This window comes from Trachypithecus francoisi, unplaced genomic scaffold (assembly GCF_009764315.1).
Source record: "Trachypithecus francoisi isolate TF-2019V2 unplaced genomic scaffold, Tfra_2.0 Lachesis_group3, whole genome shotgun sequence".
NCBI classification, from domain to species: domain Eukaryota; kingdom Metazoa; phylum Chordata; class Mammalia; order Primates; family Cercopithecidae; genus Trachypithecus; species Trachypithecus francoisi.
This window is the reverse complement of record NW_022681468.1, coordinates 46,687,216-46,712,662: the sequence shown is the minus strand read 5'-3', so window position 1 is coordinate 46,712,662 and position 25,447 is coordinate 46,687,216. Positions and strand designations below refer to the sequence as shown.

The following is a 25,447-nucleotide window of genomic DNA, read 5'->3' as shown; positions in this document are numbered from 1 at the left end:
TGCAGTGAGAGCGGATTACACCACTGCACTCCAGCTGGATGACAGAGTGAGACTCTTGTCTCAAAAAAATGAATAAATAAATAAAACATAAAAATAATATATATAAAAGTAAGGTAGCTATTTCATTTACATCTCTGTATCTGCATACAATACCTAGCTCAGTAATTTGCACATAGTAGGTGCTTGATAAATGTTTCTTACATTGAAATTTGTAAAAAGTGTTTCATAAGAAATGTATTGCATAAGAAATTTAATACTGAGTGAAGCCAATGGCCCATGCAATCTCGTGTACTGAAAAAATAGGTTAATTACTCACCAAGATGTTAATCTAAAGAAGTTCAATATTAAATAGTTTTTTATTTGTATATTGGCAGTTTATTACTCATTTTGAAGTAATTTATGAATAAGTCTTCATGGTATTGTGCAGCAGTACATGTGTTAAGGATGAAACCAAAAAATATGTAAGATAAAGTTTGTGGAACACATGATTATGTGGGGTTCAGTATTACCAACCTGTGACCAAGCAATGATTAGGAAAAATTAATTAATAATGAAAAAGTATCTGTTAATAACTTCTGTATAAAAAAATTTTTTGTGTCCATGATTAGGCAAACATTTCTGGGATATGATACCAAAGGTACTATCTATGAATAATAATTTTTAAATTGATCTTATCAAAAATAAGAACTTATGTTCTTCAAAACACAGTTAAGAGAATTAAAAGGCAAGCCACTGACTGGGAGAAAATATTTACAAATCTCTTATCTGATCAAAGACTTGTGTTCAGAATATATAAGGAGCTCACATAACTCAATATTAAGAAAACAAACAATCAAGTTTAAAATGAGCAATAGATTTGGACCAGTACTTTACCCAGATATATGAATGGCAAATAAGCACATAAAAAGATTCTCAGCTGGGCATGGTGGCTCACGCCTGTAAGCCCAGCACTTTGGGAGGCTGAGGAAGGTGGATCATGAGGTAAAGAGATCGAGACAATCCTGGCCAACATGGTGAAACCCCGTCTCTACTAAAAATACAAAAATTAGCTGGGTGTGGTGGCTTGTACCTGTAGTCCCAGCTACTTGGGAGGCTGAAGCAGGAGAATCACTTGAACCCGGGAGGTGGAGGTTGCAGTGAGCCAAGATCGCGCCACTGCACTCCAGCCTGGTGACAGAGCAAGACTCTGTCTCAAAGAAAAAAAAAAAAAAGATTCTCAGCAGAGTTAGTCATTAGGAAAATGCAAAATAAAACCACAATGAGCTACCACTACACATCCATTAGAATATCTAATATCTAAAAGACTGTCACGCCAAATGTCAGCAAGGATGTGGAGCAACTGAACTCTCATACTTGGCTGATTGGGAATGTAAAACGATCCGACCCCTATGGAAAAGAGCTTGGCCATTTCTTAAAAAATACACACCCACCATATGAACCATGCATTTCACTCCTAGTTTCTCAAGAGAAACTAAAACATATTTACACAAAGACATGTACATGAATGTTCATACAACTTTATATTTGTAGTAACCAAAAACTGGAAACAACACAATGTCCATCAACTGGTAAATGGACAAATTGTGGTGTATCCTGTACAGTGGAATGCTTAGCAATCAAAAGGCATGAACGATGAATACAAACAATAACATGGATGGTTCTTACAAAAGTTATGTTCAGTAAAGAAGCCATACCAAAAACGAACAAAAAAAAAATCACTCTGATTTTATTTATATAAAATTTTAGAGAATGCAAACTAATTTATAGTAATAGAAAGCCTTTCGGTTCTTTTTTGGGGACGGTAGGAGGTAGAGGTGGGAAGGGCAAGAGAGAGAAGATAAAAGGGTGTGAGAAAACTTTTGAGATTGATGGATATGTTTATTGTATTGTCTTGATTGTAGTGATGGTTTCCTGGGTTTATAGGTAGGTCAAAACAGCAAATTGGACACTTTAGATATGTGCAGTTTATTGTCTGTTATGTATATCTCAATAAAACTTTCAAAATAAAAGTTTACTTCCTTTTAATTGATGGCTTATTTTAGAATAAAACTATAAAGTGTTACCAGAAGAATGGGCCTCAAAAAATTCCTTTGTTAGATTTCTTTAGCTGACAGGGATGTATGGTTAGTAATAATGGCACACATTTATAGTGCTAAATGCTGTTCTAAGTTTTTTACCTATTTTAACTCATTTAATCCTTATAACAGCCTAATGAGGTAGTTATTATTATCCCTATTTTATAATGAGGAAATTGAGGTATTAAGCAGTTAAATAACTTCCCCAAGGTCAAAGCTAGAAAATGCCTTACCCAGATTTGAACACAGGCAGGTTAGCTCCTGTGTTCATAGCTCTTATTTGCTGTGAGTAAGCAAGGAAACCACTAGAAACGTTCAAAGTCTCAGCAGCCAGAGCCAGAGGTAGTCCTAGTACCCATCTTAGAAATACACACCAAGATAATATTTCCTTCGAGGCAGAAACATACATGACTAACAGTTCTAAACTTGAAAGACCAGAGTTAAGGCTAGTTATTATTACTGCCCCTTAGAGCTACTCATTTTTACCCCTAGATAAAGAGGATGCTTGTCAAAGGTGCAGTGATTACATTGTATCCATGTGGACAGATGTTTCAGATTCTTCTATGGTTGTGTTTATTGACAAGGGTTCAGGGATTTCTTTTTAAGTTCCTGTTAAAGCTTTTTTCAGGGGCTCCTGTAATAGCTGTTTTCAGGGGCTCTTTATAATTAAGCTCATAAAACAGGAAAGAGAAGAAAGAAAATCACACAATTTGTGATGTGTGATTATGAAGAGATTTATGACTACTGTAAATTTCAAATTTGATTATGTTATAGGTAAGGGAGAGAGATGATAGTGCTTATGATGGAGCGTATGTTTCTTGAATGGCAAATGGAACATAACAATACCTACTCACACTTCTGAGAATTAAATGATGTTACTATATATAAAAGCTCTTCAAAAATTGCAGTGCATTATGCAGATTTTCATTTTATGCAAAAAGTGGTTATATGGAAGAGTTTGCTGCCAAATTAAGTTCTTATCCTGTCTAAATCCATTATATGTATATAAAGTAGTTTGATTCATAAGTAGCTGTGAGTTTTCTAATAAAAATAGAAATGACTTGAATATTTGAAATCTGTATATATGATCCAAATCTTTTTAAAGTTTTTTTTTTGCAACATCTTTTCTTTTGTGATATGTACCTCATCACCTATTTATTGGTAGAAGTGCTAATACATAAATGGCAATAAAAAGCAACTAGACAGCAAGCATATTATTAAAATTTTATAAACACTTGAATAATTTGACTTCTCAGATTTTTTAAGTAACTACAAATATTATGACTTCATATCTTTCATTATTTAGTACCAACAAAAGCGAAATCAGGATGTTAAGCAAGTTGAACACAAGCCATCACAAAGTTACCTGCATGTTACAAATAAATCTGATACTGCACCATCACAGCAACAAGGTAAGACTTGTTTTTATGTAGTAATATAATAGTTTGATACTTGTCTGGATATTGAACAAATATGAGAATTCTTTACTTTTGTATACATCCCACTGCTCTCTAGGTTTTTGTTTTCTTTTGTTTTCTCTTATTTAGTCCATTTAGATGAAGAATCGGTATTGTATTTCACTATAAATTAGTTTGTTCTTTTTACCAGTAAACAGTATTTCTAGTGGATTTTTAAAACTCTTAGCTGGTGTCTTTCCTTTACCCTTACCTTTTAGTTCTTGTTCAACTGAGTACCAAGGTCTTTTTATCTGTACATAGGTCTGTTTGAAATTATAATATGTTAAAGACAGGAATTACATCTGTTAATATGCTTTGTAAAGTACATTATTTAGTGCATGGTGTTGTTGACCAAGTATAACTTAAAAACAATTGCCTCTCATGTTACATACTATTGATATGGATGACCTTAACTGTTGTTTATCAAACTTGTGTGGTTACCTTTCATTCCAGCATGCAAGCATTTTGATATTGTCTCTATGTTTCTGCAAGGCTGTTGGCCTCGTGCTTTGTTTGCCATCTTGCTTCTTAGTTATTTACATTTTATATAACCTAAACTCTGAAATTTTACAGTAGAAATTAAGATATCTTCTGTTTAAAAACTTTCTGCCACAATCCTGGAAGAAGTATTAGGAATATTTTGAGAAGTGGAATTTTTCTTTTTTGCTTTTATAACTGTGATTTTTATTTAATTTTCAAATAACACTTAATTGAGCAAATACATATCATTGAATGCCAGTATAATTGCAAATGTAACTATGCATTTGTTGTTTTGGGAAGGACCTAAATGAGGATGTGCTCAAGATAGTAAGATTATGCCAGTTAAGGTTTGGGTTTTCACTCTTCCATTTGTTGTCTATTCCCCTCTTGCTCCAAGTTTTCAGAACTTTGTCCTCCTGACCCTTTTATTTTTTTTAACCTCATCATAGTAGGTTAATGTTAATGTACTGTGGAAAATTGCCTATAAAACTCTTCTTATGGTGATTTAAAAATTAATCATGATAGTATATCGATATGGGCAGATACATGTTTCTCAGGTAATGTGAGAATTTACTTCTTGTTCTTCTACTGAGTCTTCATTTATGAACTATCCTTCACAGTCAATGATAGTTTCTTTAATGTTTTTAAAAATCAATCATTTTTGACAAATGAATTTCATTTTCTTGGGGATATTGTATGTAATGAAATAATTATTTTTCTCAGCTGATAGGAAAATATCTCTGGTAAAATGTTAGCTGGTGGAAGGAAGTTTTATGTGGAAAGGGTTGACAACAGTTGGATTTAACACATTTGAAATGTTTTGCGTTGAATTTTACATCTAATACAAAAGTTAGGAGAGCAGACCTCTACCAGCCTTGACTAAGACAAATAAATAGCAGTGGGCTATAAAGAGAGCATTTTAAATACAGGCCAAGTCTTTCACTTTATGATGATACATATCCTTATACTGAAAATTTCTTGAATGAATATGATTGCCTTGGCAAATATAGTCAGTTATGACTTTTTTTCCCATAGATTTTGTGGGTTTTATTTTTTTTCTCTGATGAAACTCTGAGACATTGCCAGATGTTCCAGAAAATAGAAGTCAGAGTGCCAAAATAATTCTCTGGAGCTCTCAGGACTTTGGGTGACCTTGAAGGAATTCAATCCTCTCATACATAGAAACCTTGAAGATAATGAAGGAAATTCACCTTATCACAAGGGAATTAAAACCACATCTTTTCTAGCAGATAAATGCTTCCAAGAATACTAGAACCCCAAATTTTGGCTATTTCAGGGGGAAGTATCATGTATTTCACTTGAAATGTGTAGTAGTTTAATATATGTCTACAAAGAAAGAAGCACTAGCAGCTGTTTTAATGATCATCCATTAAAAATTAACTGAAGAATGGTAGGACATAGATTCCAGCACCGTATTGCTAGGAACTTAGTAAAGTACTTAGTTTTTTTCTCCCTTGATTATTACTTTCAGATTTTAATATAAAAGAGAGGAATTCATTGTTCTGACAAATGATATCTTTGAAGCCTTTAAGAGTAAAACGTTTTTATTTGGTATTGAATTTATTGGTTCTATCTTTGACCATATAATACCACTTATCTGATTCTATGTACTGATTAATGTATCTAACAGTTTTACAGTGAAAGTGCTTTTTTAAAAAAGTATTTGAATAGTCATTTCTATGTTTCCCTGTTTCCTGTGCAAGTTAATTTCTACTCATCTTTTGCTATACAAGTTAACTTTCATCAGTACAAATGAGAGGCTAGTTATAAGTCAATTTATTTGTGATGAGCCCAGGAATAATTAAATTCTATAAAGTAATGTATTAAAATAGTATACTTTAAAAATTATTTTCCTTCTTTTTTTCTCTTTAAATTTTAAGACCATCATAATAAATTATCATTACAAAGTCAGACATACTATATACTACTATCAGTCAGTGGGGAAAAAATAAGTCATATGTTTTATGGTAAAATGCTGTGGTAGATTGGATTGTCAAATTTGCTTGAAAAAAATCACAGCACTTTTCAGTTTTTCTTATTTGTAGATTACACATGTTACTCAGAAAATAAGTATCAAAGTGCTAAAAGTAATAGGCGTAATTGCTGTTATTTGTCAAAATCAGTTTACATTTTTGTGGGAAACACAAAATCACAAATGTTTCTTTCTGGCAATATGTCCTGAGTTAAATTCCAGCCAATTTAGCACCTTTTATACTCATATAACTGTGATGATGACTTTAAATGTGTAAGTAGTAGAAAATTTGAACTTATATGTTCTTTTTTGACCACATGTGCAAATAATTTTTCTTTTTTAATAGAATGGTGCATTTTTTGCCTTTGTATTTGAAATTTAGCTAAATTACAATAGCGATCAGAACTACAGTTGACCTTAGTAATTTCAAAACCATAGTTAAAAGGGTTTTAAGTTGATTTTTAAAAATCTTAAGATATGATAGGGATTTCAAAACTATTTGTGTAGATCTCTGATAGGGAGGGATTGGGGCACAGACTAATAAGTGTGCCAAAAATATGTGAATCCAAATGTGTAACAAGCAATGTCTGAATAAATGCGTTTTCCACAAATCCATGCTACTATTGATTAACAAAAAATAAATTCACTTTGAAATGTTGCTGAATTTGGGAGTTTTGTTTCCACCTAGGATGAGGAAATTGGAAAGAGTGTCACTTTCACCCTAACTATAATAAAATGTCAGATAAACTTCAAAATCATTAACATTTCTTGAACCTATCAGAGAGCTTCTGATGCAGAGCAACTAAGTAGCCTAAAGTCGAAGGAAAGACAGAGTCCTCCAAAAAGAGATGAGACACAAGCACTGTCTCACTTGTGACAGAGTACGATCACAGAAAGAGACACCAGGCACCAATCAAGCAGATAAGAAGTATTTGGTTAAACTTTTTAGTGGGTTGCTAAAGGCCAAGTATAGAACCATTGGTAGTCACAGATACAAGTGGAGTTCACACCCACTTGTAGGCATCTTCTACACAGACCTCTAGAGAAAGATTGTGGGGAAAGGCAGAGAGTCTCCCTCACTGGTGCAGGCCTGAATGAAGGGAGTGACTGTCACTGCCAGAAAGGCAGGATGCCCACTTTGACCCTTCTCCTTTAAGAACAAAAGCCTTAAGCCACTGAGGAAGGGCCAACACATCTGTTATTTCCAGGGTATAGGTGAAAACCTATTGTGGCTGGGGGAAAGATACAGGAAAAAAAGAATCCACTCGTGGAGGAGAAGAAGGAAATAGTCTTGTCCCACAATCTTTTATCAGCACTATTAGAAGTTTCTTATTGTTGGGAGAGTGGTTGGAAACTGTCCTGCACAAAATTTGCCAAAGGGACAAGGCAGAATTTAAAATGTCATTTCCCTCCAAATTGATGTATAGATTGAGTGCAATCTCAAAAACATTCCCGCAGGGATTTTTGGGTAGAAGTTGACAAGCTAAATCTAAAGCTCATAAGAAAATGCAGAGGACCTAGAATAGCCAAAATAACTTTTAAAAAGAAAAATAAAGTTGGAAGATTATACTATATAACTCTAAGACTTATTATAAAGCTACAGTAATCAAGACAGTGGGGTACTGGCATAAACATCAGTGGGATGGAATAGAGAATTCAAAAAGAAGTCCACACATTTATGATCAGTTGATCAATTGATTTTTATAAATGGGAAAGACAATTCAATGGAGAAAGGATAATCTTTTCAACAAATGGTGTTTGGACAGAGCTCATCTATATACAAAAGAATGAACCTCAATCTGCATTTCACAAACATACAAAAATGAGCTAAAAAATGGATCATAGATCTAAATGTAAAGCCTAAAACTACAAAACTTCTTGAAGAAAATATAGGAGAAAATTTTTCTTTGTGACCTTTGGTTGGGCAGAGATTTCTAAGATATTGCAGAAACTGTTGATAACTGGACTTAATCAAAATAAAAATTTCTGTTCTTCAAAAGACAGTGTTAAGAAAATGAAAAAGGACAAATCACAGACTGGAAGAAAATATTTGCAAATTTGCTTTCTGATGAAGTAGTTATGTCCAGAATATATTTTTAAACCTTACAAAACTCAACACTAGGAAAACAAACAACTCAATTTTTAAAATGAATAAAAGATTTGAACAGATACTTCACCAAAAAAGATATTTGTATGGCAAATAAGCACATGGAAAATTAATTGTTCAATATCGTTAGTAATTGGGAAGATGCAAATTAAAAATCAAATACTGCTAAATACCCATTAGGTTGACTAAAAGCAAAGAAACTGATACTACCACATGTTGGTGAGGATATAGATCAATTCTAATTCTGATACATTGCTGGTGGGAATGAAGAATGCAACATGCACCTTGGAAAACTGTTTGACAGTTTCTTATAAAATTAAACATAAATTTACCATATGACTCAGCAGTCCATTGCCTATGTATTCACTCAAGAGCAGTGAAAACTTATTTTCACACAAAACCTGTATTCAAAACTTTTTAGCAGTTTCCTTTATAATTACCCCAAACTGGAATCAACCAAAATATCCTTCAACAAGTAAATGGATAAACAATCTGTGTGATACATTCATACAATGGAATAGTACTCAGCAATGAAAAGACATGAACTGCTGATACACACACAACAGCACAGATGAATCTCAATTGCATTAAATGTAGTGAAAGAAGTTAAAAGGCTACATACTGTATGATTCCATTTATATGGAAAAGGCAAAATTTGTTGGAAAAGGCAAAACTATAGATATGGAGAACAGGTCAGTGGTTGCCTCGAAGAAGAGTTTGACAACAAATGGCAGGAGGGAACTTTTTTCCATTGGGATGGAAATAGTATATATCTTGATTGGGGTAGTGTCTATATAACTATGAATTTTTCAATGGTTAGTCTTACTGGTTATAAATTATACTTCAATAAAATGATGTACGTATTACCGAGTTTATGACACTTCCTTTGCTTATTATGAATTTTCTTAATTAGCTTGTACTAAAAGCTTATCACTTGGGAAGGTATAAAAGGTTTTGTTGTTAAAAAGTGTGTAAATGTGACACTATTACATTTATTTACTCTTACATCTTTTTCTTATGTTAACACTTTAGGAGGAGATAGTTTGACATATTTCATAATACATTATATCTTCAATACAATGTAAATTGGATTTTTAGGTGTTTATTTAAAAATACATTCCATTTAGACTAGAAGTCTGAAACATTTATGTTTTATAATTAATAGTTACTAACTAGAAACAAAGAAAAATTGTATGTGCTAATAAATCTACAGTGGAAATACTCTTGTTTAAAATTTTCTTGTTTAGATTTCAGAAAGGGAAGAACTGTCAGCTCAAAAACTTGTGTTTTTCACTGACACATCCAATATAATGTGTAATCAACCCAGTTTAACTCAGTAAATATTGAGGGCCCTCCACACTCTACGCTTCTAAGCTTCAATGCCTTTCTGCATTATCTTCTTTCCACCCAGAGTTTCCTTCTCTCCCCACTTTTATATGCCTACAAATTACTTATTCTTCAACATTCAGCTCCATCTTTGAGTCCTTACTGAACCTCCAATTGAGAACGTCTTATTCATTTGAACCCACTCTCTTTCCTTAGCTCTTTTCTGCCTTGAACATAATCATAATCTTAATCGTTTTTGGCTGGGCACAGTGGCTCACACCTATAATCTCAACACTTTGAGAGACTGAGGTGGGTGGATCACTTGAGGTCAGGAGTTCGAGACTAGCCTGGCCAACATGGCGAAACCCCATCTCTACTAAAAATACAAAAATTAGCAGGACGTGGTAGCACATGCCTGTGGTCCCAGCTACTTGGGAAACTGAGACATAAGAACTGCTTAAGCCTAGGAGACGGAAGTCGCAGTGAGCTGAGATCACACCACTGCACTCCAGTTTGGATGACAGAGTGAGACGCTGTCTCAAAACAAAACAAAACAAAAAACAGGGGAATACATTTACCAGAGATTTGCTAGGTGCGTTCTATGTCATTATTTCATTTATTCATCACAATACCATGCCATGCAGGTAGTTTTGTTTGTTTGTTTTATAGAGACAGAGTCTCACTGTCACCCAGGCTGGAGTGCAGGGGTATGATCGTAGTTCATTTCATCCTGAACCTCCTGGGCGCAGGCAGTATTCCTGCCTCAACTTCCAAGTAGCTAGGACTGCAGGTGTGTGCCATCATGCCTGGCTCAGGTAGTTTTATTCCTGTTTTACAAGAGAGAATGATAAGATTCATGAAGGTTAACTAATTTTCCCAAAGCACACAATATAGAAAATGAAGATCTGGAATTCCAGCCCAGATCGACTCAATTGCAAAGCTGATGCTATACTATTTATTGAATACGCATTTAACAAATATTTATCGTGTGACTTAACAGCTTGTTGACAAGAGCTGCTTTTACCATCTCTGTATTCCCTGGACTGATTATTTAATATTCCAAAGAAAGTGATATATGGGATAGTTTTGTGATTTGTTTTTAAGATATGTTATCTGTTTCTTATTTAAGAGAGCTTGTTTCCCAGTGTAGCACTGTGGTGATCAGTAAATACTCATGGAATTGAATTTGATGATTATATCATTTGCTATTAACCCCAAACAACATTTAATTCTGTTATTTAGTAATAAGACGGAAGAAGGAAGGGAAGAGAAAAATGAGAATATTTCATTACAATAATTTTTCCATTACTGTCTCTTTTTAATGTAGACAGTCGTGCAAACAGCCACAGTGGACTAATCTAAAGTGATTTTTATTTGCTTTTCCAAAAGATTGATTTATTTTATAGTATTAACATAAATTTTTATTGTTTGAGGACATAATAGTTGAATAGAGGGTAGGGGCAGCCAAGAATATGCCCAAGGGTGGGGAAAATTAAATCAGCTTAGATATTAGTTCATGGGCAATCTTTTTGAACTTTAGATGAGAGAGAAAAATAGTGTGGACATTCATTCACTCTTTCTTTTTAAATTGAGATATAATTCACATACTGTAAAATTCTCCCTTTTAAATTCTCGGTGGTTTTTAGCATATTCAAAAAGTTGCTGAATTATCATCACTTTCTAATTCCAGAACATTTTCTTCACCCTAAAAAGAAACTCCATATCTATTAGTAATTATTTCCCATTCTGCCCTCCCCAACCCTATCCCTGTCAACCACTAATCTACCTTCTGTCTCTATGGATTTCCCTATGCTGCACATTTCATATAAGTAGGATCTACACAAGATGTGGTTTTTCTTTTTGGCTTCTTTCACTTAACATAATGTTTTCTTTTAGTTTTTTGGGTTTGTTGTTGTTGTTGTTGTTGAGACAGAATTTTGTTCTGTTACCCAGGCTGGAGTGCAGTAGTGTGATCATGGCCCACTGCAGCCTCTGACCTCCCGGGCACAAGCAATTTTCCCACCTCAGCCTCCTGAGTAGCTGGGATGGCAGGTGTGTGCCACCATGCCCAGCTAATTTTGTTTTCATTTTTTGTAGAGACAAGGTCTCACTCTGTTGTCCAGGCTGGTCTTGAACTCCTGAGTTCAAGCAATCTGCCTACCTCAGCCTCCCAAAGTGCAGGGATTACAAGTGTGAGCCACCACACCTGGCAACATAATGTTTTCAGGGTCCATTCATGTTGTAGCAGATATCATTACTTTATTCCTTTTTATAGCTGAATAATATTCCATTGTGCATTCATTCTTAGGTTAATCTCTTTTAGCATCCCTTTACATAAAGTACCATAGAAAGTGCTGCAGCCCTAGAGAGATGGATAAAACAAAGCATCTGCTCTCCAGGGATAAAAGGAAGAAAGGCCATTTTGTGAAGAGATGAAAACTGAGCGGTTGTGGCCGCCTGCCAACTTCGAGCAGCAGTCAGCTTCTCCACATAGAACCCGGGAGTAGGAGTCTCAGAATCGAATCTCTTCTGCCTCCCCACTTCTGTGAGATTTTTTTGATCTTCAGCTACGTTTTCGGCTTTGCGAGAAGCCTCATCATCTAACACAGTGGCCAGCAACATTACCGACAAGACAGATCCTCACTCCATGAACTCCCGTGTGTTCATTGGGAATCTCAACACTCTTCTGCCCAAGAAATCTGATGTGGAGGCAATCTTTTTGAAGTATGGCAAAATTGTGGGCTGCTCTGTTCATAAGGACTTTGCCTTCGTTCAATGTGTTAATGAGAGAAATGCCAAGGCTGCTGTAGGCGGAGATGTACAGCTCCTCTTTTGACTTGGACCATGACTTTCAGCGGGATTATGATGATAGGGTGTACAGTTACCCAGCCCGTGTTCCTCCTCCTTCTATTGCTCGGACTGTAGTGCCCTCAAAATGTCAGTGTGTATCAGGAAACACCTCACGAAGGGGAAAAATTGGCTGCAATTTTAAGAGAGGACAGCGAGGATCTTCCAAGTCTGGAAAGTTGAAAGGAGATGACCTTCAGGCCATTAAGAAGGAATTGACCCAGATAAAACAAAAAGTGAATTCTCTCTTAGAAAACTTGGAAAAGAATTGAAAAGGAACACAGGAAACAAGCAGTAGAGATAAAGAATGATAAGTCAGAAGGGGAGCACAGCAGCAGTTCCATGACGAACGATGAGACTAATGTGAAGATGGAGTCTGAGGTGGGTGCAGATGACTTTGCTGAGGAGGGGGTCCTGCTGGATGATGATGACAATGAAGATTGGGAGATGACCAGCTGGAGTTGACCAAGGATGATGAAGAAGAGGCTGAAGAAGGAGAGGATGACGGAGACAGTGCCAATGGTGAAGATGACTAAGCACATAGTGGGGTTTAGAAATCTTACCCCATTATTTCTTTACGTGGGTGCTTGTCTAAAATCAAATTTTTCACCAGATCCTCTCCCGTAGTATCTTCAGCACATGCTCACTATTCTCCCAATCCTTGTCCTTCCCATGTTCATTAATTCATATTGCCCTGCGCCTAGTTCCATTTTCACCTCATTTGATCCTCCTAATAGTTTTGTTAAGTCTTACCCTGTAAATTTTGCTTTTAATTTTGATACCTCTTTATGACAACAATAAAAAGGATATATAGTTTTTATCAACTGTCTCCAAAATAATCTCTTGTTATGCAGGGAGTACAGTTCTTTTCATTCATACATAAGTTCAGTAATTGCTTCCCTAACTGCAAAGGCAATCTCCTTTAGTTGAGTAGCTCCTGAAAGCAGCTTTGAGTTAGAAGTATGTATATTACACCCCCACATTAGTGTGCTGTGTGAGGCAGTTCAACACAAATGCAACAACGTATTTTTGTGAATGAGAGCTGGCATGTCAAATGCATCCTCTAGAAAAATAATTAGTGTTATAGTCTTAAGATTTGTTTCTAGAGTTGATACTGTGGGTTATTTTTGTGAACACCCTGATGTTTAGGACCTTTTTTTCTCAAAATAAACAAGTCCAAATTAAACCAGGAAAAAAAAAAAAAGAAGAAGAAGAAGAAAGGGGTAGTTGAGAAGGATAATTTATTTAAAACACTGCATCTCAGAAATAATTTGTTAGAATACTATTAAATATGAAAAGACAAACATCTTTCTATAATTATACTGTCTACTTGTCACCTTTTTCTTATGGTGCTGAAAAATAAACGTGGCAACAAGTGTGTTAGGTCAACTTGCAGATTGTTTTTATGTATATACATTTCTTACATTTTGTGTGAGGATGTTTGGATGAGAGAGGCATAATCCATATGAGAAAAAATATTTCCCTGGTGTAATAATGGATTTTTAAACATAGGTGATTATTTTAACTGTTCCAGTGTGAAAGGATTTATACTTTTGATTTAAGAGATAGAATATATATATGCATATCTCTCTATATATAATGTCTATATCTATGTCATATATATATATATAAATCAAACAGACAAATGTGTGTAACTAAGGATGATCCCTCACAATGAGCAAAATGCATAAAGGATTGACATGGAAAATCTGTTAAATAAGACATTGAATATTATGCAAGGATTTCTATAACATTTTTACTTGTTGGTACTAAAAGTAATTTCCTTTTCAATATAGAAGCATTTTAATTGTGGAAATTATTTAATTTCCTTTTTGTGGAATCAGTTATACACCGTATATGGAGAGCTTGGGTTTTTCTCGTCTTTTTGACGTTAAACACATCTCACCAAAACCATACACGAGGATTGTTTTGAAGACTTGCCAACATTCCAAAAACCTCTTCAACCCTTTCATTGTTCTTAACCAGATTTCCTGAAACTTGACTTTAAAGTTTTTATTACGATTTTTAAAATAGAAATCAAATTGATATAAAATATAATTTAAACTATTAGATCAATCAGTAGCCTTTTTATTCAACAGCTATTACAAATAATTTAACCTTATAATCACAGAGGTAAATATAGAGTTGATAAAAATCTTTACCTTTTGATATTAATGAGGTAAATACTTAAGACTTGGGAGCAGAGGAACCATCTCCAGTTCAACAGAGCCAAAGGTTGCGATCACGCTTAGCAGTAGCATCTGATCTTACTTCTAGTTGAACATTATTATTGCTATTATTACTATTATTATTATTGTTATTATTATTATTGAGATGGGTCTTGCTATATTACCTAGGCTGGTCTTGAGCTCTTGGGCTCAAGTGGTCCTCTCACCTTGGCTTCCCAAAGTGCTGGGATTACAGGCGTGAGCCACCACTCTCAACCTCAGTATTATTTTTGTTATACCACAGTGCCCTCCAAATTAACTGCAAGTTACAAATGCTGTCCTTCTAATCAACCTAGTAATCATTTACTAAAAATTTTTTAGTGATTTTAATTTTATAGAAATTAGGCAGACTATTTCAATCATATAACAGTGAATTATTCCACTAAACCAGTTCTACCATTTTTGTTCATATAATGAAAATAAAAAGAGAAGCTTGATTATTTTCAGTTCAGAATACATTACCCTCAAATAAATTCAGGCCAGAGATGCAGCTACGCAGCCGTCTAGTGTCATAAAAAAGCAATTCACCATGGAGTGATCTCTCCATTCAGAAGTGTGCAGTCTTAATGTATGGCTGTGAGAAACTGTTATTTTATGATCTTTTTATTAAAAGCTTGACTGAAAACTAAAATAAATTAATAAATTAGAGCAGGGAAGTGATATAGTCTTATCATACATGTAGGATGAACCACTACTAGACTGTTAGTCTCTAATACTGTATTCCTCAAACTTTAACAGACATAGAATTTTCTGGTAGTATTTATTTATTAATAACATGTAGATCCTAAACTGATTGTTTGCCTGTGGTGGGGCCTGGGAATGTAAACATTAAACTAGTACCCCTGGTTATTCGGATGCAGAAGAGGGAGGACCACCCTTTGAGAAACACTGATTAAGGACTCCAGTTGTTTTTGATGATTCTGTTCTTCTATTTAGAATTAGAGGCACTTTGGAGACAAATTGCATGAGCTCAAATCCTAGCTCATTTGTTTACTAGCTGGTGACCCTGGGCAAAATACTTAACCTCTCTGTGCTTTTCATGTCTGTAATATAGTATAGATATTTCATGGTAATTAAAGACATAAAATATACTTATACTAGAACCTGACATATATTAAGAGCTATTAAAGTGTTAGCTTTGCTCATTACAACCTCTGCCTCCCGGGTTCAAGTGATTCTACTGCCTCAGCCTCCCAAGTAGGTGGGACTGCAGGCTCATTCCACCACACCCAGCTAATTTTTGTATTTTTAGTAAAGACGGGGTTTCACCATGTTGGCCAGGATGGTCTTGATCTCTTGACCTGTGATCTGCCTACCTCGGCCTCCCAAAGTGCTAGGATTACAGATGTGAGCCACCATGCCCGGCCCTGAAAGTGTTAGCTTTTATTAGCATGACTGTTTCTAGGAAATCTCTCCTTTTTGAATACTCGTGTTATAATCAGCTCTCCTTTAACAGATAGGAAATGAACCTATATTTGTCCTAAGCTTTAAAGGATGCTGGTGAGGAAATGCTAAAGATGGCACATGTTCAATGTAGTGTTAGGGAGATAAATTAACTTTCAACGAAATTGTTCTTTTCAGTGAATATATTTAAGATTATATGTATAAGATATATCTTAGGGACCTGGGCAAGATGGCTGAATAGGAACAACTACAGTGTGCAGCTCCCAGCGAGATCAATGCAGAAGGTGGGTGATATCTGCATTTCCAACTGAGGTACCCAGCTTATCTCATTGGGACTGGTTAGACAGTGGGTACAACCCACAGAGGGTAAGCAGAAGCAGGGTGAGGCGCTGCCTAACCCGTGAAGCACAAAAGGTCGGGGAACTCCCTTTCCTAGCTAAGGGAAGCCCTGAGGGACTGTGCTGTGAGAAACGGTGCATTCTGGCCCAGATACTATGCTTTTCCCATGGTCTTTGCAACCTGCAGACCAGGAGATTCCCTCAGGTGCCTACACCACAAGGGCCCTGGGTTTCAAGCACAAAACTGAGTGGCCATTTGGGCAGACACCAAGCTAGCTGCAGGAGTTTTTTTCATACTTCAGTGGTGCCTGGAACACCAGCAAGACAGAACCATTCACTCCCCTGGAAACGGGGCTGAAGCCAGGGAGCCAAGGGGTCTACCTCAGTGGATTCCACCCATATGGAACCCAGCAAGGTAAGATCCACTGGCTTCAAATTCTTGCTGCCAGCACAGCAGTCTGAAGTTGACCTGGGACACTCAAGCTTGGTGCGGGGAGGGGCATCGCCATTACTGAGGCTTGAGTAGGTGGTTTTCCCCTCAGTGTAAACAAAGCCACCAGGAAGTTGGAACTGGGTGGAACCCACCATATCAAAGCCACTGTAGCCAGATTGCCTCTCTAGATTCCTCTTCTCTGGGCAGGGCATCTCTGAAAGAAAGGCAGCAGCACATCTGGTGGGTGCCCCTCTGGAACAAAGCTTCCAGAGGAAGGAATAGGCAGCAATCTTTGCCGTTTGGCAGACTCTGCTGGTGATAGCCAAGCTAACAGGGTGTGGAGTGGACCTCCAGCAAACTCCAGCAGACCTGCAGCAGAGGGGCCTGACTAGTAGAAGGAAAACTAACAGAAAAGAATAGCATCAACATCAACATAAAAGGACATCCACGCAGAAACCCCTTATGAAGGTCACCAACATCAAATACCAAAGGTAGATAAATCCACGAAGATGAGGAAAAAACAGCACAAAAAGGCTGAAAATTCCAAAAACCAGAATGCTGCTTCTTCAGGGCATCACAACTCCTCACCAGCAAGGGAACAAAACTGGACAGATGAATTTGATGAATTGACAGAAGTAGGCTTCAGAAGGTAGGTAATAACAAACTCCTCCGAGCTAAAGGAGCATGTTCTAACCCAATGCAAGGAAGCTAAGAACCTTGAAAAAAGGTTAGATGAATTGCTAACTAGAATCACCAGTTTAGAGAAGAACATAAATGACCTGATGGAGCTGAAAAACACAGCTCAAGAACTTTGTGAAGCATACACAAGTATCAATAGCCAAATTGATCAAGCTGAAGAAAGGATATCAGAGATTGAAGATCAACTTAATGAAATAAAACGTGAAGACAAGAATAGAGAAAAAAGAATGAAAAGGAATGAACAGTGCCTCCAAGAAATATGGGACTATGTGAAAAGACCAAACCTAAATTTGATTGGTGTACCTGAAAGTGATGAGGAGAATGGAACCAAGTTGGAAAACACTCTTCAGGATATTATCCAGGAGAACTTCCCCAACCTAGCAAGACACGCCAAAATTCAAATTCAGGAAATACAGAGAACACCACAAAGGTATTCCTCAAGAAGAGCAACCTCAAGGAACGTAGTCATCAGATTCACCAAGGTTGAAATGAAGGAAAAAATGTTAAGGGCAGGCCAGAGAAAAAGGTTAGGTTACCCACAAAAGGAATTCCATAAGACTAACAGCTGCTCTCTCTGCAGAAACCCTACAAGCCAGAAGAGAATGGGGGGCCAATATTCAGCATTCTTAAAGAAAATAATTTTCAACCCAGAATTTTATATACAGCTAAACTAAGCTTCGTAAGTGAAGGAGAAATAAAATCCTTTAGGGACAAGCCAATGCTGAAAGATTTTGTCACCACCAGGCCTGCCTTACAAGAACTCCTGAAGGAAGCACTAAACATGGAAAGGAAAAACTGGTACCAGCCACTGCAAAAACATACCAAATTGTAAAGACCATTGGCACTATGAAGAAACTGCATCAACTAATGGGCAGAATAACCAGCTAGCATCCTGATGACAGGATCAAATTCACGTATAACAATAATAACCTTAAATGTACATGGGCTAAATGCCCCAATTAAAAGACACAGACTGGCAAATAGGATAATGAGTCAAGACCCATCAGTGTGCTGTATTCAGGAGACCCATCTCACAAGCAAAGACACACATAGGTTCAAAATAAAGGGATGGAGGAATATTTACCATGCAAAGGGAAAGCAAAAAAAGCAGGGGATGCAATCCTAGTCTCTGATAAAACAGACTTTAAACCAACAAAGATAAAAAAAGACAAAGAAGGGCATTACGTAATGGTAAAGGGATCAATGCAACAAGAAGAGCTAACTATCCTAAATGTATATGCACCCAATACGGGAGCACCCAGATTCATAAAGCAAGTTCTTAGAGACCTACAAAGGGACTTAGACTCCCACACAATAATAGTGGGAGACTTTAACTCTCTGCTGTCAATATTAGACAGAACAACGAGACAGAAAATTAACAAGGATAATCAGGACTTGAACTCAGCTCTGTACCAAGCAGGCCTAATAGACATCTACAAAAGTCTCCACCGCAAATTAACAGAATATACATTCTTCTTAGCACCACATCACACTTATTCTAAAATTGACCACATAATTGGAAGTAAAACACTCCTCAGCAAATGCAAAAGAACAGAAATAACAAACAGTCTCTCAGACCACAGTGCAATCAAACTAGAACTCAGGATTAACAAACTCATGCAAAACTGCACAACTACATGGAAACTGAACAACCTGCTCCTGAATGACTACTGGGTAAATAATGAAATTAAGGCAGAAATAAATAAGTGCTTTGAAACCAATGAGAACAAAGATACAACATACCAGAATCTCTGGGACACAGCTAAAGCAGTATGTAGAGGGAAATTTATAGCACTAAATGCCCACAGGAGAAAGCGCAAAAGATCTAAAATCAACACCCTAACATCTCAATTAAAAGAACCAGAGAAGCAAGTGCAAACAAATTCAAAAGCTAGCAGAAGACAAGAAAAAACTAAGATCAGAGCAGAATTGAAGCAGATAGAGACACACAAAACCCTTCAAAAAATCAATGAATGCAGGAGCTGGTTTTTCGAAAAGATCAACAAAATGGATAGACCACTAGTTAGACTAATAAAGAAGAAAAGAGAGAAGAATAAATAGACATAATAAAAAATGATAAAGGGGATATCATCACTGATTTCACAAAAATACAAACCACCATCAGAGAATACTATAAACACCTCTACGCAAATAAACTAGAAAATCTAGAAGAAATGGATAAACTCCTGGACACATACACCCTCCCAAGACTAAACCAGGAAGAAGTCAAATTCCTGAATAGACCAATAGCAAGTTCTGAAATTGAAGCGGTAATTAATAGCCCTAACAACCAACAAAAGCCCAGGACCAGACAGAATCACAGGCGAAATTCTACCAGAGATACAAATAAGAGCTGCTGCCATTCCTTCTGAAACTATTCCAAGGAATAGAAAAAGGGGACTGCTTCCTAACTCACTTTATGAGACCAGCATCATCCTGATACCAAAACCTGGCAGAGACACAACAAAAAAAGAAAATTTCAGGCCAGCATCCCTGATGAACATCAATGCGAAAATTCTCAATAAAATACTGGCAAACCAAATCCAGCAGCACATCAAAAAGCTTATCTACCACAATCAAGTCGGCTTCATCCCTGGGGTGCAAGGCTGGTTCAACATACGCAAATCTGTAAACATAATCCACCACATAGACAGAACCAATAACAAAAACCACGTGATTATCTCAATAGATGCAGAAAAGGCCTTCGATAAAATTCACCCCTTCATGCTAAAAACTCCCAATAAACTAGGTATTGATGAAATATATCTCAAAATAGTAAGAGCTATTTATGACAAACCCACAGACAATATCATACTGTATGGGCAAAAGCTGGAAGCATTCCCTTTGAAAACTGGCACAAGACAAGTATGCCCTCTCTCACCACTCCTATTTAACATACTATTGGAAGTTCTAGCCAAGGCAATCAGGCAAGAGAGAAATAATGAGTATTCAAATAGGAAGGGAGGAAGTCAAATTGTCTCTGTTTGCAGATGACATGATTGTATATTTAGAAAACCCCGTCTCAGCCCAAAATCTCCTTAAGCTGATAAGCAACTTCAGCAAAGTCTCAGGATACAAAATCAATATGCAAAAATCACAAGCATTCCTATATGCCAATAATAGACAAACAGAGAGCCAAATCGTGAGTAAACTCCCATTCACAATTGCTATAAAGAGAATAAGATACCTAGGAATACAACTTACAAGGGATTTGAAGGACCTTTTCAAGGAGAACTACAAACCACTGCTCAAGGAAATAAGAGAGGACACAAACAAATGGAAAAACATTCCATGCTCATGGATAGGAAGAATCAATATTGTGAAAAAGACCATGCTGCCCAAAGTAATTTATAGATTCAATGCTATCCCCATCAAGCTATCATTGACTTTCTTCACAGAATTAGAAAAAACTACTTTAAATTTCATATGGAACCTAAAAAAGAGCCCTTATAGCCAAGACACTCCTAAGCAAAAAGAACAAAGCTGGAGGCATCACGCTACCTGACTTCAAACTATACTACAAGGCTACAGTAACCAAAATAGCATGGTACTGGTACCAAAACAGATATATAGACCAATGGAACAGAACAGAGGCCTCAGAAATAACACCACACATCTACAGCCATCTGATCTTTGACAAACCTGACAGAAACAAGCAATGGGGAAAGGATTCCCTATTTAATAAATGGTGTTGGGAAAACTGGCTAGCCATATGCAGAAAACTAAAACTGAACCCCTTCCTTACATCTTATACAAAAATTAACTCAAGATGGATTAAAGACTTAAACATAAGACCTAAAACCATTAAAAACCCTAGAAGAAAACCTAGGCAATACCATTCAGGACATAGGCATGGGCAAAGACTTCATGACTAAAACACCAAAAGCAATGGCAACAAAAGCCAAAATAGACAAATGGGATCTAATTAAACTAAAGAACTTCTGCATAGCAAAACAAACTATCATCAGAGTGAACAGGCAACATACAGAATGGGAGAAAATCTTTGCAATCTATTCATCTGACAAAGGACTAGTGTCTATAATCTACAAGGAACTTAAACAAATTTACAAGAAAAAAAACCCATCAAAAAGTGGGCAAAGGATATAAACAGACACTTCTCAAAAGAAGACATTTGTGTGGCCGACAAAGATACGAAAAAAGGCTCATCATCTCTGGTCATTAGAGAAGTGCAAATCAAAACCACAATGAGATACCATCTCACGCCAGTTAGAATGGCGATCATTAAAAAGTCAGGAAACAACAGATGCTGGAGAGAATGTGGAGATATGGGAATGCTTTTACACTGTTGGTGGGAATGTAAAGACATTGTAGAAGAACACTGTAACAGACATTGTGGCGATTCCTCAAGGATCTAGAACCAGAAATACCATTTGACCCAGCAATCCCATTACTGGGTATATACCCAAAGGATTATAAATCATTCTGCTATAAAGACATATGCACATGAATGTTTATTGCAGCACTATTCACAGTAGTAAAGACCTGGAACCAACCCAAATGTCCATCAGTGATTGACTGGATAAAGAAAATGTGGTACATATACACCATGGAATACTATGCAGCCATAAAAAAGGATGAGTTCATGTCCTTTTTTTTTTTTTTTTTTTTTTGAGACGGAGTCTCCCTGTGTCGCCCAGGCTGGAGTGCAGTGGCGCGATCTCTGCTCACTGCAAGCTCCGCCTCCCGGGTTCACGCCATTCTCCCGCCTCAGCCTCCGAGTAGCTGGGACTACAGGCGCCCGCCACCACGCCCGGCTAGTTTTTTGTATTTTTTTTTTTTTAGTAGAGACGAGGTTTCACCATGTTAGCCAGGATGGTCTCGATCTCCTGACCTCGTGATCCACCCGCCTCGGCCTCCCAAAGTGCTGGGATTACAGGCTTGAGCCACCGCGCCCGGCGAGTTCATGTCCTTTGCAGGAACATAAATGAAGTTGGAAACCATCATTCTCAGCAAACTAACACAGGAACAGGAAACCAAACACTTCATGTTCTCACTCATAAGTGGGAGTTGAACAGTGAGAACACTTGGACACAGGGAAGTGAACATCACACTGGGGGGCCTGTTGGGTGGTGGGGGCTAGGGGAGTGATAGCATTAGGAGAAATACCTAATGTAGATGATGGGTTGATGGATACAGCAAACCACCATGGCACGTGTATACCTATGTAACAAACCTGCACGTTCTGCACATGTATCCCAGAAGTTAATGTGTAATACAAAAAAAAAAGAAAAAGTATGCATGAACAGGTATGTGTATGCAGCAGAGAAGAGGAGGTAAGTACCTATGGCTGATAATACTTAAGACGGCATCAAACTACATACCAAAGTGTTACTTCACTTCTGTTTCTCTGGCTTACTTCAGAATTACCTTGCACAGGATGAAAGACTTAATGGAACAGGAAAGGGTCCTTGTATTCAACCTCAGCTTTTAGGATGGGAGTAGCCAATGGGAATAATCTGGGCAATCCTGCACGTGAAGACTGGGAAACCCAAGTCTTATATCTCATATACCATGGTAATTTTTACAGTTCCACAGATGAAAATGAAATGAAACCAACTTCATCATTTTCAGAAAAGATGTCTTTTAAGAAATCTATTGTTATTACTATAAAAGCAAAATAAAACAGGATCACTGTTTTATATAATTACAAATTTTTAAAAATGTGTGCATGACAAATGCTGTGTAATACACCTCATTATTTTCAGAGTGTCCCTGATGGGCTCCTTATCCTTGACCTAAAAATGGTGATTCCAAATTTAAGACTTTCTTGGGTGTACTTTTTTTTTTTTTTTTTTTTTTTGAGACGGAGTCTCGCTCTGTCGCCCAGGCTAGAGTGCTGTGGCCAGATCTCAGCTCACTGCAAGCTCCGCCTCCCGGGTTCACGCCATTCTCCTGCCTCAGCCTCCCGAGTAGCTGGGACTACAGGCGCCCGCCACCTCGCCCGGCTAATTTTTTTTTTTTTTTATATTTTTTAGTAGAGACGGGGTTTCACCGTGTTAGCCAGGATGGTCTCGATCTCCTGACCTCGTGATCCGCCCGTCTCGGCCTCCCAAAGTGCTGGGATTACAGGCTTGAGCCACCGCGCCCGGCCGGGTGTACTTTTTAATTGCAGTAAATACAGAGGTCAAAATTACTCTTGGGTTTCTAGTAAGAAGAAATGCAATTACTTGTGAATTATTTTAAGCTCAAATGCTATTTGCTATCTGTTAAAATGGTAAAACAAGTTACTCTGTTATGGACTATATACCCACAAAAGTCTTTCAGTAAAATGTCATTGCGAAAGTGTGTCTTAAAATCTAATTGTTAGTCTTTGTTACACTTGCCAGCTCAGAACAGTCAGGAACCTTTTTGTGTGATAAGCCTCACAGAGGCTATGGAAAACATGAGCACTTTTTTCTTGGGAATATAATTGCAGTAATACTGTAACACCTAATGAAGTCATAAAAAATAATTTATGTAGAAATATAGTTCTGAGACCCTTGCGATTACTGCCTTTTGTGTCATTCTGCCTACATTACACAAACTAGGACTTAGGAAGTCCTGGAAATAATATGTTGGATATTTTCTAATTATTGTGTCAGCATGATCAGTCATTTTCTAAATTTGCCAGTTTCCTGAAATAGCTTAGCTTATGTTCATAGCACTTTAGAGGAAGCAGTGCAAAATTAGTTTCTATCGGTGTCACAAAAGAAATGAAATATTTATCTTTGGCAAAAAGACCTGTACACCAAACTTCAATTAATGAGTACAAGAATTAGAAATCAAAACTTTGTTTAGTCTAAGGAAAAACAGTTCTTTAAACTGTAACCACATGGCTGTTTCTTGTTTGCATCAACTCTGGGTGACTGTTATTGTCTTCTGTGAATTCTCTGGGGCAGGGGCCTGACTTTGTTGAATGAGCCAATTGTTTTCCTTTGTGTTGCCCATCTAGTAAGTTCCCATCTGGTTTGTATCAGACTGTTTTCACAGCCAGCAACTGCTGCCTTCTCTATATCCTGACACTTCGGGGCCGCACACTATCAAAGCACTGCTGCGATGGCCTTGCTGGCAGGGCCTATACAGCTGTGCCTCACAGCTTGGAACTATTACCCAGAGTAATGGTAACGTAGAACTTGGACTGGCCCTTATTCCCACTGGTGTCGTGTGTACAGTGAGCAGAAACCCACCCTCTCCCTCTCTCCCCCTTGCCCCGAAACTTGCTATTCAACAGAAAATCTTTAAAGCTCTTATTTTAGGATGTGGAATGGTGGTGTTCCTATTTTCTAGTGGCTTCCTGTATTTGAAAGCTCATTTTTCATTCTTTCACTCTTTCAAAAGTTGCAGGTCTGGCCTTAGGGAAGTGAACTGGTCACTATGTCACATTTAATTTTTGTTTCTATATTTAGTTAGGAATGGCTAGAGATGTCAAAACCCACTGTCAAAGCTACACAGATAGTACAGTGTATTTTTAGTGATAATCACAAGCCATAATTTGAGAGAAGTCTTCATGTTTCAGAAGGGTTTCCATCTCAGAAAGTAGATTTTCTGTGTGTAGATATAGAGGCACTTAGCTTCAAACTGTTTAGTAAATACTAGGGAGTTACTTTGCCGTCAGCTTTGGTAATTATCAGATGTCATGATAAGAATGTTATAATAGTGGCCTTCTCTAACAGTCTGTGGCCTGGTGTCATATACATGTATTAGAATTATGGGCATTATTACTGACAAAGCTATGGTCGAGTTTAAGTGTAGTTATGATTTTATTGCTTAATAGACATAAACTGAAACAGCAAACTTCTTTTGTACCAAAGAAAGGAATTAAATGTGAATTTACAATGTATTAAGATTTTTTAAATGCTGTCAAGATTAGTTAAAACTGGATTATAGTTTGTGCTTTCAATTAAATCAAGTGGCTGATTGTCGTAGAGCATGAAGTATCCTAGATAGTAAGCCCTGTGAGAGTTAAACTACAGCAACTACAAAATCTCACCTTCTGCTTCTGAATAATTTCAGTGCACTGGTATTTCAAGGTTTCAAGAGAAAAAATAGAAAGGAATTCA

The 25,447-nt window shown here is 36.9% G+C and overlaps 1 protein-coding gene and 1 pseudogene across 8 annotated transcripts in view; both read left to right on the top strand.

Annotated features, from left to right (window-relative positions):
- The window catches only part of KIAA0586 (KIAA0586 ortholog), a 134,028-nt gene that overhangs the window by 93,673 nt on the left and 14,908 nt on the right, over positions 1–25,447 (top strand). For 5 of the 8 annotated variants that reach the window (XM_033187894.1, XM_033187886.1, XM_033187888.1 and 2 more), the window contains one exon: positions 3,382–3,487. In XM_033187894.1, coding sequence (XP_033043785.1) covers positions 3,382–3,487 — 106 coding nt within the window. Of the gene's footprint in view, positions 1–3,381; positions 3,488–11,746; positions 12,070–25,447 lie in introns of those variants that run through there. The other 3 variants (XM_033187890.1, XM_033187891.1, XM_033187893.1) reach the window with 3 other exon arrangements.
- LOC117069571 lies at positions 12,032–13,316 on the top strand (annotated as a pseudogene).